Source organism: Ovis aries, chromosome 14, assembly GCF_016772045.2.
Source record: "Ovis aries strain OAR_USU_Benz2616 breed Rambouillet chromosome 14, ARS-UI_Ramb_v3.0, whole genome shotgun sequence".
In the NCBI taxonomy this organism is placed as follows: domain Eukaryota; kingdom Metazoa; phylum Chordata; class Mammalia; order Artiodactyla; family Bovidae; genus Ovis; species Ovis aries.
The window spans coordinates 38,591,343-38,609,380 of record NC_056067.1 but is presented as its reverse complement, the minus strand read 5'-3'; the positions used below and the strand labels follow the sequence as shown (position 1 = coordinate 38,609,380).

Sequence of the window (18,038 nt, the reverse complement as noted above, 5' to 3'; positions counted from 1 at the left end):
GCGTAGACCCCAAGAACATACCCCTCACTTTGAAAAACACTGCAATAGTCAAGTAATTGGTATAACAAAACACGGTACGGCCTCTACTGTAACTAAATCAGTTTATGTTTTAAGTTAGAGGGAAAAAAGACAAAATAAGTGTAGTTAATACAGAAGTTCCAGGCTTCCCTGGTGGCACAGTGGATAAGAATCTGCTTGCCAATTCAGGGGAGATGGTTCCATCCCTGGTCCAGGAAGATTCCACAAGCCCCGGACAACTAAAACCTGTGTCGCAACTGCTGAAGCCCAGGCGCCCAGAGCCCGCGCCAGAACCACGACTAGCCACGGCTCACCAGTAACTAGAGAAAGCCATCTACAGCAACAAAGACTGAGCACAACCCCAAATAAAAATAAACTATGTAAAAAAATGCAGAAAGTTCCACTAGAGAGGTATGGTGTATACCTATGAGGGTTCAGATGAGGAACCTATATTTCCGGCACTTGAACATAGAAGGATGGGCCATATCTAGGAAGATGAAACGCATCTTGGCAGAGGCATTCATGAGAGAAAACGCATTGGAGACAGGGGAAGACATTTATACAAAGAAATAATTCTGTGGTGGGGAGTGGGAGGGGGGAGGGGGACAGTAGTGGGAACTGAAACTAGAAAACTGAAATGTTTCAAATGCCAAGAAAATACAGTTTGCAATTGTGGGGGAAGGTTTCTGGGCAGAGGAGTCCAAGTCTGAGCTGGGAAAGAACTGTTTGGGTGCAGGACACTTTTAGTTTTCAAATACTCACCACTTTTCTTTAACTTAATGAAAACCTTTGTTCATAGAGCATGTTATTTGATCTTCACCTGTAGCACATCCATCATTTATATACTTTAGCTAGTTCTCTTTCTTGGCACCAAAATGAGATCATAAGTACAAATAAACGTGGGCACAGAAACTGCCCACAAACTCAAAGTCTTACTTTCCCAACATCCTTATAAACATATATACATGCATACACACTCACGTTTTAGGCATTTTTAGGGTGAAACCTGATGTTCATGGAATTTTCTTTGAAAGTCAACTCAGGTATCTTATGCGGTGCTGTAATTCATTTCAACCCTTTTAGTGCCCTATATACATTTTCAACCCACGCTTTATCTAAAGCACACACACTCTTATCAATAAAATGTTTAACTTGAACGATCAAAAACTTGGTGAGAGTTGCTTAGAATCTAAGACTCAACAGGGAGTCGTCTCTACGGACTCAGGATACTGCAAGGCCGTGCAAGTCCTCCCAGCTAGAGCGCGCTGCCCCGCAGCAAAGACTCCGGGAGGCAAGCGGGCGGAAGAGGCGTGTACACCGCGAATGCGCCCGTGCAGGAACGTTCAATCAGACTCTCCGGGCGGAGCGGAGCCTTCCCCTCCGCGGGCAGGGGAGGCGCCCGGAGGGGCGGGGATTAGAGGACATCTCCACCTCCTCCAATGGAAACGAGCCGGAGGCGGGCCCAATGGCGGCAGGAGCATGGCGTGGAGGCAGCTCAAAGTGAGTACAGCTGAGGCTGCTAATGTGGCAGCGTGGAAAATCACAGGCGGGAAGCCAGGCGAGGGGAGGATGAAGGGCTAGCTTGGGCGAGGTGTGGACAGGAGGCGGCTCCGAGAGCGGGGGCCTCTTAGAGTGTGTAGCTTTGCAGACGCCTGCTGATGGTCATGCGCGTGCATTTACACACGTACTTGGCCATTGTGTAAATGGTAACAGTGTAGATCTATGTAAGAGCACGTGGGCTTTTTATTGAACTAAGCACAGGAACGCTTAGTGAACACAGGACCGCCTAGCACTGTGTGCAGGATCCAACCTGGAATGAAATGACAGTAAAACATAGTGCCAGCCTTTTCAGATAAACTTCTAGGGCAGGGTTTTTGTAACGGCACTCACATATCTGTGGATCCACGCGAGGGGCGTTCCTACAGTCTCCTGGAGGAGGCTAGAAGTGTAGACAATACTAGATCGATGGTGATGGCTAGGAGTGACCCTTAAAGGCAAAGCTGAACAGGTCACCTCCTTGTTTAGGGAACCAAACGCAAAACTTTATTCTGGCCAGGACCCCTGCCTGCCTCCCCAGCTTATTTTTAAGCTGCACTTTTCCTCACTCCTTGATTCCAGACAAACCTTTCCCCTTCCCCCATTACTTGGGTGCATCTCTTTCTCCTTTGCTGCCTAGAGTGTAGAGGGCCTTTACCCTCGTCCCCGCCCTGGCGCCTAGCTAACTTCTATTTATTCTTTGAATATCAGCTTTAAGACGCTTCCTCGAGGAAGCCTTTCTCTACCTCTGAGATTAGGTTAGGCTCTCCCATCACTTTTCTCTTCAGAGCACTGTTGTACGTTTGCATGACCATTGATTTCTCTCTCCTCCTGAGGTTGTACTCCTTATGAAGGCAGGGACTTGAGCCTGGAATCCCTCGTTGAGTGCACAGCCACTATGGGGTGAATGAGTGAGTGACCCAGCACCTGGCAGTGATAAGTAAAGTATCATAAGCATGTTTGGGCTTGGTGCAAGAAGGCCTGATGCTGGATGTAAGAACAGAGCTGTGGTTGCCAAGGGGTAGGAGAGGCGGAAGAGGGAAGGGTTGGGAATTGGGTCTTGGCAGATGCAAGCTATTACATACAGGATGGCTAAACAGCAAGGTCCTACTGTGTAGCACAGGGAGCTGTATTCAATATCCAGTGATAATGGATCCAATGACCCATTTTCCATAATGGAAAAATATGGAAAAGTATATATATGTATAACCGAATCACTTTGCTATACAGCAAAAGTTAAGACATTATAAATCAACTATACTTCAATAAAATTAAAAAAAAAGACCTGAGAAAAAAAAATTTTTGCAACCCTCTTGCATCCTGAAGTGGAATTTATGTATAATGCAATCTTTATATAATTTAAAAGGTCAACATAATGTGCTAATTGGAATATAAAGGAGAAACGAATTTATAATAATATATATTTTGACCCATAAATATTAGGGCATGAGTCATCTAGGTAGTGAGTCAGGTGTGTAAGCCTCTACTTAGAAACTCTAGTGCCACAGGAATGTCATGTGAGATGATGAGTTATTCTTATTCATGTTCTGTGCTAAACAGTATGGTCAGCCCTCCATCAACAAGGTAATTGCATTCCTGGAAAGTCAGTGCAGATGAAAACCACACAGGATTGTATTTATGTGGGGAAATAGTCTGTGGTTCTAGGCTCAGGTAGTATGAACAGAGATCTGTACCTAGTGACTGTCAGTAGGATTTTCAAAAGTCGTAGAGGCACTTCTGACTTTACTGATGCACACTCACTAAATCTATTAGCAGTCTCCTCAAATTTTCACTGCATGCCCCAGGGATACTCCCCCTCTTGAAACCCCTGGCCTGGAGTCCTTTGGGGCAGAGGAGTGAGTGTCTGCAGAAATGCAGATACAGCCTCTGCCGGTAGAGGCCAATATGTGAGCAGGAACGAGGAGACCAGCATTAGCAGAAGGCTAGGAATGTGGCTGAATGTAAAGGCCATTATGTTCCCTGTGAGCCTGTAAAGTGTGTGAAGGGTTTAGAGATGGTGCCTCAGCCTGGCCTTGAGGGGATCCCACTGGCTCTTTTTTCTAGAAGCGGGCCCAGGATGCCATGGTGATCCTGGGGGGTGGAGGACTTCTCTTTGCCTCCTACTTGACGGCCACAGGGGATGAGCACTTCTATGCTGAACTCTTGATGCCGGCTCTGCAGCGGCTGCTGGACCCCGAGACAGCCCACAGGCTGGCTGTTCGCTTCACCTCCCTGGGGCTCCTTCCTCGCAGCGCGTTTCAAGACTCTGACATGCTGGTAGGTGCTCCTATAACCCCTTGTGCGACAGACACAAAGGTCAAAGTCTCCTAATTTATTCAGCTTGGGTTGATCCTTTTGAAAACCAGAATCTCAAGTTAGCCCCCAAACTGTCATCCCCATCTATAGGTCAGGAACACCGAGGTGCAGAGGAGTTAAGTGACTTACCCAAGGGCACGAGGCCAGGAAGTGGCTGAGCCAGGATCCACACCCGTGGAGTCTGGCTCAGCCTCCTTCCCCTTAGCCACCATCCCTGCCTCACCAAGGTGTCAGGTAGCTGAGTCCCCTCTGCTGAAAAGGGAAGCATGCCAACATCACTAGCATCTAATGTGATGTAGGGATGTCTAGGTAAGCCCTTTGAGGAGAGCATCCCGCTCCTGCCCCAGCCTCATTCCTTCCTGCATCTAATCATGGGCACCACTGTGTCCCCTTACTCTTCTGTGTGCTGGGGTTTCTGCAGCAAACAAAGTGGAAGAATCCACGTCCTCCTAGAATCTGCATCCTCATGTAAGCCCTGACAGTTTCCATTGAAGAGACTCATACCAAATGGGGGACATTTGGATAATGTGAATGTGAGGAAAACACCAAGAAGCCCCCAGACCTCTCTGGAGTAGAGTCACTATTGTTGGTCAAAGCAGCCTTCCCTACATTTTCCCTTTGCGTCTTAGTTTCTCTTTTACTTCCCATCCTGCAGCTTTGAGAAGATGTGTGTGTCACCATTTTTCAGAAAAGTGAAAATTTTCTTTGGATTCCTTTTGGTTAGAGAAAACAGGTTACTAATGTAGCTTTTTCATAGCAAAGCCAAGTGGCATAAAGAGAACTTTGGAAAAGCCGGGGAGACCTGTACGCAGTGCTCTGGACTGGTGCCAGCCCCATCTGACCATCATCTCTGGGCTTTGAGGACTGAGGGCTGCCTGGGGGGCCTGTCGTGCAGCTGGGGTCAAGAGCCCTCCTGGAGCGCGGCCCCCAGTGTGGCCCCCTGCTTCCTAGTCCCTGAGGAACCACGTGCACACACTTACCTCCATCTGTTCTTCCCCCTTTTTGGAGCAGGCCTTTCTTCTTTCTGCTTCTGGGACCTGATGCTGTCAGCCTGGACCCTTGCTAGTCCCAGCAAAGGCTTTCCTGCAACATCAGCTGACAGAGACAACTCCATTGGCAACTGCTGGTTTTATGATAGGCTGATGCCTTTCCCACCTTTTAACGTATCTGTCTTGCTACTAGATTTGTTGGCTCCCATCAGGGTGAGAATCCTGAATCACTCAGGAGTTGGACCTGACCTGACAAATCATTCTCATTCTGATGAACAATCAGGAATCCAGCCCACATCTGCCAGGGAAGAACCTGGTCCTCCCAGCCTGGTTCTGGGGCCCAGCAATCAGAGCTGCCCAGCCGAGGACAGGAGTCGTGGGGGCTCTGCTGGGCCTTCGTGTCGCCTGGCTGAGGAGGAGGGACACAGCGGAGGCTGACTTACTAAGATGATGAAAGGATCTTGCTGCCTGTTTCAGAATAGCACCCACTAGGGGCTGAAACCAATGAGCCACTCTCTCCCACCAAGGATAGTGGATAAGAAGGTGCAGTCCTTAACTGTGATGGGAAAAGGCAGCACCTGTCTCCTGTTCAACCCATGGTGGGAACGCTGTTTGTCTCCTCGGTGATGAAGCCTGATGGTTCTCAAACTCTGGCTGGCATCAGAATCAGCTGGAGAGCTCTGATAAAGATCAATTCCCTCGGAGTTCCATTCTGCCCCCCACTCCCCTCCCCCCTGGACAAAGACTGGTACCTTAGTCCAGTGGTGGGCCCCGGGACCTGAGGTCTAACAGGCAGGTGATTCTGACATAGGCATGCTGGGGACCACGCTTTGAGGAACACCAGAATGGCTTTTTCTGCCTGTGACTTTCTTTCCTTCTCCCTAGGAAGTGAGAGTCTTCGGCCATAAATTCCGAAATCCAGTGGGAATCGCTGCAGGATTTGACAAGGATGGGGAAGCGGTGGATGGCCTTTACAAGATGGGCTTTGGTTTTGTTGAGATAGGCAGTGTAACCCCAGAACCTCAGGAAGGAAACCCCAGGCCCAGGGTCTTCCGCCTCCCGGAAGACCAAGCTATCATTAACAGGTAGGTGAGCGGCCGTGTGATGTGGACATTTTTCTGTCATTTGGAATGTTCTGGAATTATGTTGAGCGTAAAAGCAGGTTTTATGATTTCAGTCTAATGTATATACATGCTGGGGCTCGGAGGACTACCAAACAGCTACAGTCCACAAGGTCACAAGCAGGAGAACGTGGCTATGGATGTTGGCTCACTTGACTTTGGAGTGTGTGCTTTTTCCACATTGTTACTTCCAGGGCCCTTGCCCAGCTCTGTCCAGTAGAAATATTATGGAGTCCTATGTGTAATTTAAAGTATTCTAGTAGCCACAATAAAAATGTAAAAAGAAACAGGTGAAATTAAAATTAACTTTAATAATATAGTCTACATTATTTGTAATATTTATTATACTACTTAATTGTAAATGCTTAATATATACTTTGAATATATACGCAATATAAACATGACTGGCTATGTACCTTCTTTTACTTGCACCACGCCTCTGAAGTCCAGCATGTCATCCTTATAGCATTCTCGCTTTGACTGGCCAGGCTTCACTCTGTGTGGCCGCATGTGGTTAGTGGTTCTTCCACCGGGCAGCGCAGCCCCTGCCTTCAGTAACTGGGAAGGGTAATGATCAATATAGACAGCTGCTTTTAGGAAGGGAGATCCTTCTAGATTGTGTAAAGCCCTTCTCTTTGTGACCCCTGGGAAGTTTTTGCTACAGCAAACCCAGAGAGTGGAGAAGTCCCTCCTTTCTGGTAAGAGTATTTGAGAGCCTCCCTGGCGGGGGTGGGGGGGGGGGGGGGGGGGAGGTTTGGGAGGCACCTTTGGGATCATTAAGGGCCTTCTGGGAGGCTGATGTACGGAAGGGTTATTTGGCTGCACGTCCTGCTTCATTGTGCTTGTTTCAGGGAAAGTGTCCAGCGTTAGACGTTAAGTTATTGATCTTTCCCCTGTAGGGTGGGATCGATAGCTTCAGAATGGTCAGGTAAAAAATGTTTACAATTCACCTGCCACAAATAACCGTGGGTGCCAGGATGATGGGGCCTGGTGGGATCCATTGTGTGAGAAGTGGCACGAGAGAGCAGGGCCTGAGCTCCCAGCCCTTGTGTTCCTGGCTCCAGGTGTGCCTGGCCCAGGGTGGGTGCTGAATGAACAGAGTCAGTGAGTACATGTATCTATTAGGTGTTTCTGGCTGCAGAACTTACTCACTGTTTAAGTAGTAATGGGTGTTTGTTGTTACTTTCTCATTAAGGCTGTAGTAGGCAGGTCTAGGGTTGGTTGAGTAGTGGGATAGTGTCAAGACTCTGGTCCAACCTCTGTGGGCCTTCGCTTCTTGCAGCCTGAGCTGCAAGCATCTGTCCTCACCTGAGGACATCAGAGAGCAGAAAGGAAAAGGAAGTGTGGGTATGGGGGGAGGCAGGTCTTTTCCCAGAAGCTCCTAGTAGGCAGCACTGTGTGACTCAGTGACCAAGCCCCGGGGAGTGTCTAGTGGCAGGTGATGGAGAAGACGTTGTCTCTTGTCCTCGAGACGACTGTAACCCGGCAGGGGAACGGCAGCCTTTATGTGCATCCCAAGTCAGAAGAAGACGAGTACAGAGCACTCCAGGCACGCCAGCAGGTGAAGGAGCATCTGGCTTGGGCCGGGAAGAGGGCGACTGGGTGAGAGAAAGCAGGATGGGTTCCAGGAAACGAATTTGTGGGGCGAGGCAGGAGGCGGGAAGATGGGTTATCAGAGTGGTGAGGTCCCACTGCCTGGCAGCAGTGGATGGGGAGGAGGAGGGGCTGGATCCAGACAGGTCTGGGGGCAGCTACGTTGTTGAGTGTGGGCTGTTTACAGTGCTAGTTGGCTGAGTGACTTGTTGGCAAATTGTAATTTTTCCCTCTGTGCTTGATGGTGTTCTGGCAAGTTCTCTAGAACTTCCCGGGGTGTTTAGACTGTAGAAGTCTTAAGAACTGACTCTGATTTTTCCTTTTGTTTTTACGTCACAAATATATGGTGAAGTGGGCTTCCCAGACTGCGTTAGTGGTAAAGAACCTGCCTGCCAATAGAGGAGACATAAGAAACAAGACGTGGACTTGATCCTGGGTGGGGAAGATCCCTGGAGGAAGGCATGGCAACCCACTCCAGTATTCTTGCCTGGAGAATCCCAGGGACAGAGGAGCCTGGCAGGCTGTAGTCCAGAGTCACAAAGAATTGATCACGACTGAAGTGACTTAGCACGCACGCATATGGTGAAATGGTCAAGGAGCCATCTCCACCTCTCTAGTCTTTGCTTTCTGCCTGAGGGCCCTAACTTTGTCCCTCTTCTTGTGTTCTTCTGTGCTCCAGATACGGATTTAACAGTCATGGACTCTCAGTGGTGGAACACAGGTTACGGGCCAGACAGCAGACGCAGGCCAGGCTCACAGAAGGTAACGGGCACTGCATCAGAGGGCGGTTCCCCAGCTGTTGGAAGGAAACTTGTGGGAGAAAGTCAGGAATATTCCCAGTGAAGTGAACATGATTGAGCAATAAGAAAAAAAAAGTGTGGAACTCAGGGCTCCTCTCCCAGAGGAATTTCCCTGGCTCCGCTATAGCATCCAAGCTTTTAACTGAACTTTGCAGTTGAACAAAGATAACACTTAGTTCCTGCTTTGAAGTGAACATGATTGAACAATAAGAAAAAAAAAGTGTGGAACTCAGGGCTCCTCTCCCAGAGGAATTTCCCTGGCTCTGCTACAGCATCCAAGCTTTTAACTGAACTTTGCAGTTGAACAAAGATAACACTTAGTTCCTGCTTTGTTATGTAACCTGTGTCACAGTGGGCGACCTGGAAACAAGTAGTGCAGAGGGGCTGCTCTGTGGTCACAGGAGCAGGGCCTGGGCGCCTTCTTCGTACATCCTGCTCTGTTCTCCTTCTCTCCATCATAGAAGTGATGCATGCTAATGATAGACCCGTTAGTAACTGCAGGGAAACATGAAGAAGAACACTAACATTGCTCATACTCTTCCCCACTCAGGGATAACTGTTTCCAGCACTGGGAAAGTATCCTCCATGACTGGTCTGGAAACACCATGCATTTTCGAAGGCCGCCTTCGAGGTGCTGATGTTCGTTCCTGGGGCTCTCTGCCCTGCTGTCCCTTGGGGTGCACGTAGTGGTCCTGGCACAGAGTCTTCACCGTATCTTCCCAGGAAACTTCTGGGGTTGGGTGAGGCTACGGCCATCTTCCTCTTTCAGCAGGCCCCTCTGGAATGCCTTCCAGAAGTTTAGCCTTGTTAGATGTCCTGGTGGTGAGATGAAAAAAACCTGTGGATATTGGCTTCGTTTCTAGAAGCAAGACTGAAAGTTAGCAGCCTCTGATTCGGGGAGTAGGAAGTGGCCTTGCTTGGAACTCCCTGGCTTTGGTAGACCCAGACCCTGCTCTACTGTAGACCTTGCCACCTGGGGGGCTTGCAGGTCACAACAGCACTGGCATGGTGTGTGATCCTCTCCTGCCTGGCCTCCCTTTCCTTCTTTTAATTGCCCACAGTGCCCTTTATACCACTTTTCTCCTCTGTACTCCTTTGCCTGACCCCCTCAGCCCCCACTCTGGTGCTAACATTTGTTGAAGTGAAGCAAAATCCCACAGCAGAGCTCTGCACATTGTGTTTAGCAGTAGCTGGAAGCCTTGAAGACAGCTTAATCGCTTGCATCATGCCAATAAACTTGAATTGTTAAAAGCTGTGATGCCCTTTGGGGATAGAGCAATTCAGCTATTTTTGTCTAAACCCCAAATGTTGTCATTTGGGGCAAATGACTACTAATGAAAGACCCACTGGCTACATGAAAATGATCTCTCTTAAACCAGTTTGCCTGGTGGAAAAAAATTACAGCTTCCAAACCATCTTAGCTTGATTTGGAAAGCTTGGAGACCCTGTTATATAACTTGTCTAATTGGGTTCCCTCTCCTCCCCTCCACCTATGAAATTAGCTACATGAATCTCATTTACATTCAAGCTGTGATAAAACAGGGACTGCATTTACAGTGTGCGATAGCAGGACCAGCTGGTGGTCTTTGACCCTCTCTGACCTGACATGGTTTGTGAACTAGCTGGATGTCTCAGATCTTCTCTCAGCCAACTGGTGGGAAAAACAGCTGGCACCGTGAATATACTTTATCCTTTGCAGATAAGGTGGTATCCCAGGAGGAATGAAGTACAGACAAGCCCTTGCTTTCACACATAGAAAAATACCTTTTGGAAACACACTGAAAGTCGAAAATACAAGTCAGGTGATAATTCCCTGTATTTTAGGGTAAGGTAACCATATTACCTACTGTGCACGTTGAGACAACACTTTTGGGAGTGGAAGGGACACAGGCATGAATAATTATGCCCAGGCTACAGGAGTGTTCAGGGCTGGCCTGGAAGCTTGGGATGTGCGGTCACCTTAGTTAGAAGGGGAGTCCCTTCTCAGGACGGAAGTGATAAAACCGTTATGCCTCTTCATTTTAGACATGAGAATCAAAAATATTTTCCAGTCTATTTTATATGTATGCTTTAATTTTGTGTTTTCTTCACAACCACACACCCAGTCACTTGACCCAAGTGCAACAAGCAGCCCCTGAGAGTCAGCAGCTGTCCCCGGCATGCTGTTGACTTGCCTCTTCCCAGCTGTACTGCGGTCACAAGCCCTACCATTTTCATCACTAGTAGTTGCACTCCTAATGTCTCCATGCCCCATTAAATTTAAAAAAAGAAAAAGGGCGCAAAGCGACAAAGCAGGGAAACATCCTAGTAGCTGCCCAGCACGGCTGTGCAGACGAAGGTGGAGGGTGGGTTTAGGTCGGCAGGCAGGGCACCATGCGTAGCTCAGGGTTTGTCAGCTGGTGTGGGCAAGGTCACATTTGGAGCTGGAAGGCCTTAGGCTGTTCATGGGCTGCTGGTCAAGGATGGCTTCAAAATATTGTGTGGGAAATGGTGAGTGGGGGCAAAATCCTGACCAGTGATATTTACAGATGGGCTGCCGCTGGGAATAAACCTGGGGAAGAATAAGACCTCGGTGGACGCTGCCTCCGACTACGCAAAGGGGGTTCGAGTCCTGGGTCCCTTGGCTGACTACCTGGTGGTGAATGTGTCCAGTCCCAACACGGGTGGGCTGCGGCGCCTTCAGGGAAAGGTCGAGCTGCGCCGCCTGCTGACCAAGGTGGGTAATTACATGTCCAGGCCCCGCCCCACTAGTTTGACCTACTGTTCATTCTCTAGGGCCACGCTTCAGCATCGCTACTATCCAGTTGTCCTTAAGACCTGGACCAGTTAGGACCCCTCACTTCCCTCTGATCCCCTATGTAACACTGATTGTGCTCAGTATTAATCAACTGTTCAGTTATCTATCCCTGCTGTTAATCCCCAGTGTCTATGAGAGCACGGACCACAGCCCTCTCACTTACCACTCTGTTCTAGCATCTGGCACGTTGAATGAATGAATGATAGAATGACTTTTCATCAAACAGTACTTGTGATGGTGTTTGCTGTCTCTTTTAGGGACAAAAGTCTAAATAAACCTTAATGTATTAGCCTATGCCAGTGACATTAGGGACTCACTCTCAGGGATTCCTTGGTTTAAAAGAACGGAAGCAGATCTATCTTGATGGGGTTGTTTGCATAACTGAGAGTGGTGTTTCCGGAGAAGGAGAAAGAGAAACTGCTGGTGCCTTAGTTTGACAGCTGGTGTGAAGACACACTGTGGCTGCAGGCTCAGGGTCCCCATCTCTGGCCCCGTGTTGCTGTAGGTGCTGCAGGAGAGGGATGCCCTGAAGGTGGCCCACAAGCCAGCTGTCCTGGTGAAGATTGCTCCTGACCTCACAGCCCAGGGCAAGGAGGATATTGCCAGCGTGGTGAGAGAGGTGAGGGTCAGGGCCTGGGGACACCCTTCACAGCCTGTAGAGGCCACCTGACCAGCTGGGTTAGCCTGGATGGCAGTCTGTGGTATATTGGGGGCTGGTTTGGTCTGTCGTGATTCAGTGTATCACATACAGGCATTATTGTTTAGTCACTGAATCATGTCTGACTTTTTGCGACCCCATGGACTGTAGCCTGCCAGGCTCCTCTGCTCATATGTAGGCATACCTCAGAGATATAGGAGGTTCAGTTCTGCCGCTGCAATAAAGCAAGTCACGGGAACTTCTTGGTTTCCCAGGACACACAGACTATGCTGGTACAGCCTGTTCAGGGTGCAATAGCATTGCTTCTAAAAAAAAAACAATGTACCTACCTTTTATTTTTTTTAAAGTGATCCTTGCAGATATCTCTGGTGATAGCTCTATTCTGGGAACTGCCCTTCCACTTAAAGTATATTTACTTGTTTATTTACTTATTTTGGCTGCGCTGGGTCTTAGACACCTGGAGTCTGGTGCCTTAGACCACTCGGCTATCCTGACGTTCTTGTGTTGGGTCTTAGTTGCAGCATGCAGGATCTAGTTCCCTCACCAGGAATTGAACCCAGGCCTCCTGGATTGGGAGCAGTCTTACCCACTAGACCACCAGGGAAGTCCAAAACAATGTATGTCATTGAATTAAAAAATACGTTGTAGCTGAAAATATGCTAACCATCATCTGATACTGCAGGGTTGCCACAAACCTTCAATTTGTAAAAAACTCAGTATCTGTGAAGCGCAATGAAGTGAAGTGCCATAAAACGAGATATGCCAGTAAGAAGAAAGTAAATGTTTGAAGCAGTGTTTGAATGGGTCCCTTTCTCCTGCTTCTTCCTCCTCTTCCTCCAGCACGGGCTTTAAGGGTTGTGCATCCTCCAGCCTTGGTCAGAGTGCCGCTCTGTCTCCAGTCTAACACCTGGTATCGGTGTCACGGGAGACCAGTGCACACCCAGTCTGAGCCCCGCAGTCCCGCTTCAAGTCCTAGTTCCACCTCTTACTACCTGCAGGCCTTGGCACAGGACACTCTAGACTGAGTTACTCCAGGGACTAAACCCCATCCTGGCGGAACCATACCGGCAGTTGGTACGTGATGGCTGTTACTGTCCTGTTGAGGCTCATTCTGACACTTGCCCAGGAAGTATAATGAGCGAGGCCCGGCTCTGGCTTCTGGGGGCTTAGGTGTGGGCGCCCGGCCCGCCGCTGTCTCAGACCTCCAGGGAAGCTTCTCCAAGCCCGTCATGCCCTGACCAGGGGGCTCTTTCTCTGTCTCCCTCTGCAGTTGGGCATCGATGGACTGATCGTCACAAACACCACAGTGAGTCGCCCTGCCAGCCTCCAGGGTGCCCTGCGCTCTGAACCAGGAGGGCTGAGCGGGAAGCCCCTCAGGGATTTATCAACGCAAACCATCCGGGAGATGTATGCGCTCACCCAAGGCAAGGACTCCGTGTCTGTCTTCAGAGCTCTGTGTGCGCGGGCTCCGGGGCTGTGATGGGACACCTCCGCCCTCAGCGGGGGGCTGCGGCTGGAGCCAGACTGAGCTCCTGTTCTCATGTCTCGCCCTCCCTTACCTCACCATGTCCCGTGCTCTTCTCTGCAGGCAGAGTTCCCATCGTCGGAGTTGGCGGTGTCAGCAGCGGGCAGGATGCGCTGGAGAAGATCCGGGCGGGAGCCTCCCTGGTGCAGCTGTACACGGCCCTCACCTACCGGGGCCCGCCCGTGGTGGGCGGGGTCAAGCGGGAGCTGGAAGCCCTTTTGAAGTGAGTGGGGCCACGTGTGGCTTGAACCAGGCAAAGTTAATGTGGTTATCAACCAACTCAGAATGACTCAATCAAGGGGATTTCACCTGTCTCTATTCTTCATTCAAAAAGCATCTGAGGGGTACACCCCAAATGCTGGGGGAAATTTCCCTGTTGCTCTTTTGACAAAGGTCCTACAGTGCCAAAGAATTAAAGTTAACTTCCAAGACAGTGGTGTTTATAGGCCTAAGGCATTCTGGCCACATTCCTATATTCGGTAACACTGGCTTGAGGTCAGGGAACTGTCAGTACTTACAGTGGATTCCCTTCCTGGTCTGAAGGCCCGGGGAGGTTCCTGAGTGAAGACAGTTCAGAGGGGATGAGGTATGCGTTTGGGATAGCGGGGCAGGCACAGTCCCCGACCAGATGCAGCCTGGTTGAATGTGGGCTTCCAGTAAAAGCCGGGCCTTTCCTTTACCATTCATTTGCTGAAATGGTTTTGTTCTTTTTCCAGGGAGCAGGGTTTCGCCAGAGTCACAGACGCCATTGGGGCAGATCATCGGAGGTGAGGACCGGTTGCGGGGAAGCCTGATCAGGAACTGTCCTGCTAAATCAAGCGAGCCTTCCAAGCTGGTGGAGAGAGGAGACCACATTCCCAGACCACAAGGGCCCCTCCTCCGACTGGATGTGAAAACTAAGCCTGATGGTCAGCAGAAGCCATGCGAGGCTTTCCTCAGTCACCTGTCAGACAAACACTGCGTCCTTTATTCTTTCTGGAGACACAGTCCAGGATCCTTAGATATTACAGGGACAGTAGACATTTGGAGGGAAAATCATGGTAAAATAAAGTCATTGAAAAACTGCACTTAAGTCGCAACCCTCTTGCCCAGAAGTTGGAGGTCTTTTCAGGCCTCTGCCCCCCAGGGTCTGCCGTTGGATTCCCAGGAGCTGGACTCTCTTTCATCCTATCTTTATTTAAAGTTTTAACTGTATTTTGAAAATGTTTCAGAAGTGAAGTGAAGTCTCTCAGTCGTGTCCAGCTCTTTGCAACCCCATGGACTATAGCCTACCACGCTCTGAGGAGCCTCTCAGTCCATGGAATTTTCCAGGCAAGAGTACTGGAGTGGGTTGCCATTTCCTACTCCAGGGGATCTTCCCAACCCAGGGATTGAACCCGGGTCTCCCGCACTGCAGGCAGACGCTTTACTGTCTGAGCCACCAGGGAAGCCGAAAATGTTTCAAATGTAGATTAAAGTTGTAAGGATAGGGCTTGTGGACGGCCGTCCTCTTCACGTCTGCATGTGGTCCACCCTCTGTGTGTTTGGGTCCTGACCTCTTCACTGAGGGACCCTGGTCATTCTGGTCGTTTTAACTGCATTACATGTATAAAGGCCCTGTCTCCACGCCAGGTCACATTCTGAGATACCACAGGTCTGGATTTCATCCTGGCGATCTTGGAGACCCAATTCAGAAGATGGGCTGGTTGTCCCCTTGCTATACAATCTGTGACCCGGTGCTGCTGGGCAGGCAGGCTCTTGAGGTGCCTGAAGATGCTAGACAAGAGGCTCAAGAGGTCTGGTCATTAACTAAAGAGACAGAAATGCTGACCTTTTCATAACCAAAAAGCAGACAGTGATGGGAGGTCGCACGCCTCGGCGGGGATGTGCTGTTGATGTCAGCACACCTCCACAGCCAACAGTGCAGGTGTAGTCACGTCAGCTCAGTGCAGGCTTCATGTCAAACTTATTTCCTGGTGGCTCTGTGGAGGGGCCTGTAGCTGCCGTAGAGATAACATGTTCTTGTCTCACCTCGGCCTCATCCCATTCCCTCTGCCAAGAAACCAACAGCCAGTCTCACGCTGCCTTTGATACAAAGGTCTTTTTCCTTTTTTTTAAAAAAAAGACTCTTGGAGACTTCCCTGGTGGTACAGAGGATAGGAATCCACATACCAGTGCAGGGGGACATGGGATCAATCCGCAGTCCTGGAAGAGCCCCCCTGCTGCAGAGCAACTAAACCCACTAAAACCCACGTGCCACACGACTACTGCAGCCTCTGTACCCCCAAAAAGAGTAGCAACCCCCCTCCCTGCACCCCAGCTAGAGAAAGCCCAAGTGCAGCAACAAAGACCCAGCACAACCAAACATATTTAAAAAATAAAATAGTTTAAAAAAAATCTTAGTATGATAATAATACCTATTCATAAATTAAACAGTATAGTCCCCGAATAAGTGTTGTCCACTCCTTCCCTCCTCAAACAATCCCACATTTCAGAGATAACCACAATTAGCTTTTATATCCGTCTAGATTTTTCCAGACATTTTTCTTTGTATTTGCAAACACATACCCATAGCTGTTAAACGTTAGTCGCTCAGTCGTGTCTGACTCTTCACGACTCTATGGACTGTAGCCTGCCAGGCTCCTCTGTCCATGGCATTTTCCAGGCAAGAATACTAAAGTGGGTTGCCATTCCCTTCTCCAGGAGATCTTCCTGACCCAGGGATCAAACCCGTGTCTCTGTGTCTTCTGCACTGACAGGTGGATACTTTACCACTGCGCCACCTGGGAAGCCCCATCTAATCACAGCAGCCTCCTTATTTATTTAATTTTAAAATCTTTACTAGATAATTACTTACTGAGAGTCTGCTAGGTTCAAAGTTGTATGGATATATGCTTTTTATTTCTGGTGTCAATATATTTCACCTACACTCACAAACAAAATTTTGGACAGACTAAATGCACAATTTTAGACCATTTTGTTAAAACTTTAAAATCTTCAAGAGCAGAGGTCATCTATTTTCCCTTTAAAAGCAGAGTTTTCTATGAGTGGGGGAGGAAGACATCGGAGACATTCAAAAGACTCAAAGTGCTGCTGCTTGCACCCCCTGCCAATCTCCCATTAGTTGAGAATAACTAGGAAATTAAATCCTATTCTGCAACTTGCTTTTTTTCCAAGTCCTTCAAAGTCCATTCCTTCAGTCTGCCTTGCTCTTTCTGACAGCCCTCTGGGTTTCTGCAGCACAGGTATACCAATATTTGCTTGTGGGTAGACAGGCAGGCTGTTTTGTGTTTCGGTCACAGACAACGTGGCAGGGTGTCTCTTTTTGTGTATCTTTGGGCTCTTCCAGTATTTCTGTAGAAAAGATTCCCAGAAATGGTTATCGCTCAGGCCAAAGTTGGAATGTTGATCGTTACTGCCAGCTTGCCATTAGAGAGCACTGTTCAGTTTATCCTTTCCCACAACTTTGTAAGAGAGGGCCCCTTTCCTCCTAGGCTGCTTCACACTGGGAATTTTCAAGGACTGCTCTGGAATAAACTTGTTCTTTCTCTACTTTCTCATTGAGGATAGCTTTCATTATGTCTCTTCCTTGGTGGAAAGAGAAAAAAGGAACTGTGGGTTTAGCAAGCCACTTTGGGCTGCAGCCAAAGTGCTTGCCACATCATGTCTGTGTGTGTGTGTGTGTGTGTGTGTGTGTGTATGTATCTGAGAGAAAGAAGAGACTCACTAAGACCCGCAGGGAAAGTCAGCAGACGGGGTGTAGCTTTCCCTGGGTTCACCCATTCTCACTCGTCTCAGGTGGCCCTGCAGGTCTCTCCTCTGGCTGTGGGCATTTGTGTAAGTTTTGTGTGCCTCAGTCTCCCAGTGTGTAAAATGGGGAGAAAAAGAGACCCATCTCGGAAGGCTGTTCTGAGGATTGGATACTAAGTGCAGTTATGGCTCAGTGCATCCTACTCTCCTAATAAATGTTATTTCTAATTGTCACAAAAGCCCTGCAAATAGGTATTACCAGGCCTGTATTCACAGCTAAAATGAAGGTAAATGGCCTCACAGGACCTCTGAAGAGTAGTATTAGCTCCTTTTCTTCTCCCTCAAAGTCCATCTTCTTTTACAGATAAGATGTCTATGTGCCATCACGTCCCCCCGCAGCCCCCCGGCGCACTGTGCAGCATGCGGGATCTTACTTCACCAGCCAGGTTCCCCGCAGCAGAAGTGTAAAGTCTTAACTGCTGGACTGCCAGGGAAGTCCTGTCATTACTTGTTATAAAAAAGCATTCCTAGTAACTTGCCCTGGGCGCTTGACTGGTCTGAAATGAGGTGGTTGAATGGGGTCTAGTGGTCACAGCTCAGAGCCCTGTAGAGGTGGAGAGCATTCTGTAGGAACAACAGTGCCAGCCAGGGCTGAGCCTGAAGAGCCCACACGCAGCAGCTGAAGCAAACGTCATTCACTCTCCCACACGCTGTCGGCTTGGGAGTTCAGGAGCACAGGAGCTGGTGGCTCTGGCTCAGGGCCTCCCATGAGGCTGGCCAGGGCCCCAGTCACTGGAGGCTCTGCTGGGGCTGCAGGATCCACTTCTGAAGTGGTTCACTCATGTGGCTCGGGAGCTGTTGCTGGCTGTCGGCACAAAGGGCTACCTGAGTGTCTCCACACCAAGGCATCTGCCTTCTCCCAGAGCAAGTGACCTAGTGCAAGGTGGAAGCTACGA

General features: G+C 49.2%; 1 protein-coding gene and 1 long non-coding RNA gene across 6 annotated transcripts; one reads left to right on the top strand and one right to left on the bottom strand.

Annotated features, from left to right (window-relative positions):
- Nucleotides 1–1,470: 1,470 nt before the first annotated feature.
- On the top strand, nt 1,471–16,884 carry DHODH (dihydroorotate dehydrogenase (quinone)). 5 transcript variants are annotated; one of them, XM_027978138.3, is made up of 10 exons: nt 1,471–1,518; nt 2,391–2,465; nt 3,619–3,831; nt 5,745–5,944; nt 8,253–8,335; nt 10,902–11,089; nt 11,676–11,789; nt 13,099–13,252; nt 13,417–13,576; nt 14,070–16,884. In XM_027978138.3, the coding sequence occupies exons 3-10, from the start codon at nt 3,637–3,639 to the stop codon at nt 14,122–14,124; spliced, it is 1,149 nt and encodes a 382-aa protein (XP_027833939.1). In that variant the 5' UTR covers nt 1,471–1,518; nt 2,391–2,465; nt 3,619–3,636; the 3' UTR covers nt 14,125–16,884. The 5 variants fall into 5 exon arrangements, with proteins under 5 accessions (XP_027833939.1, XP_027833940.1, XP_004015161.4 ...); XM_027978139.3 differs by having other exon boundaries at nt 2,391–2,494; XM_004015112.6 differs by lacking the exon at nt 2,391–2,465.
- On the bottom strand, nt 6,272–13,544 carry LOC132657745 (uncharacterized). Its single transcript, XR_009596312.1, has 2 exons — nt 13,388–13,544; nt 6,272–9,189 (listed from the first exon to the last, which is right to left on the bottom strand). It is a non-coding gene; the product is annotated as an uncharacterized LOC132657745 (long non-coding RNA).
- Nucleotides 16,885–18,038: the final 1,154 nt, after the last annotated feature.

Coding starts and splice junctions, on each gene's coding strand:
- DHODH (XM_004015112.6), top strand. CDS start 1,498: ATGGCGTGGAGGCAGCTCAAA. Junction 3,832..5,744: donor TTCAAGACTCTGACATGCTG/GTAGGTGCTCCT, acceptor CCTTCTCCCTAG/GAAGTGAGAGTCTTCGGCCA. Junction 11,790..13,098: donor TTGCCAGCGTGGTGAGAGAG/GTGAGGGTCAGG, acceptor CTCCCTCTGCAG/TTGGGCATCGATGGACTGAT.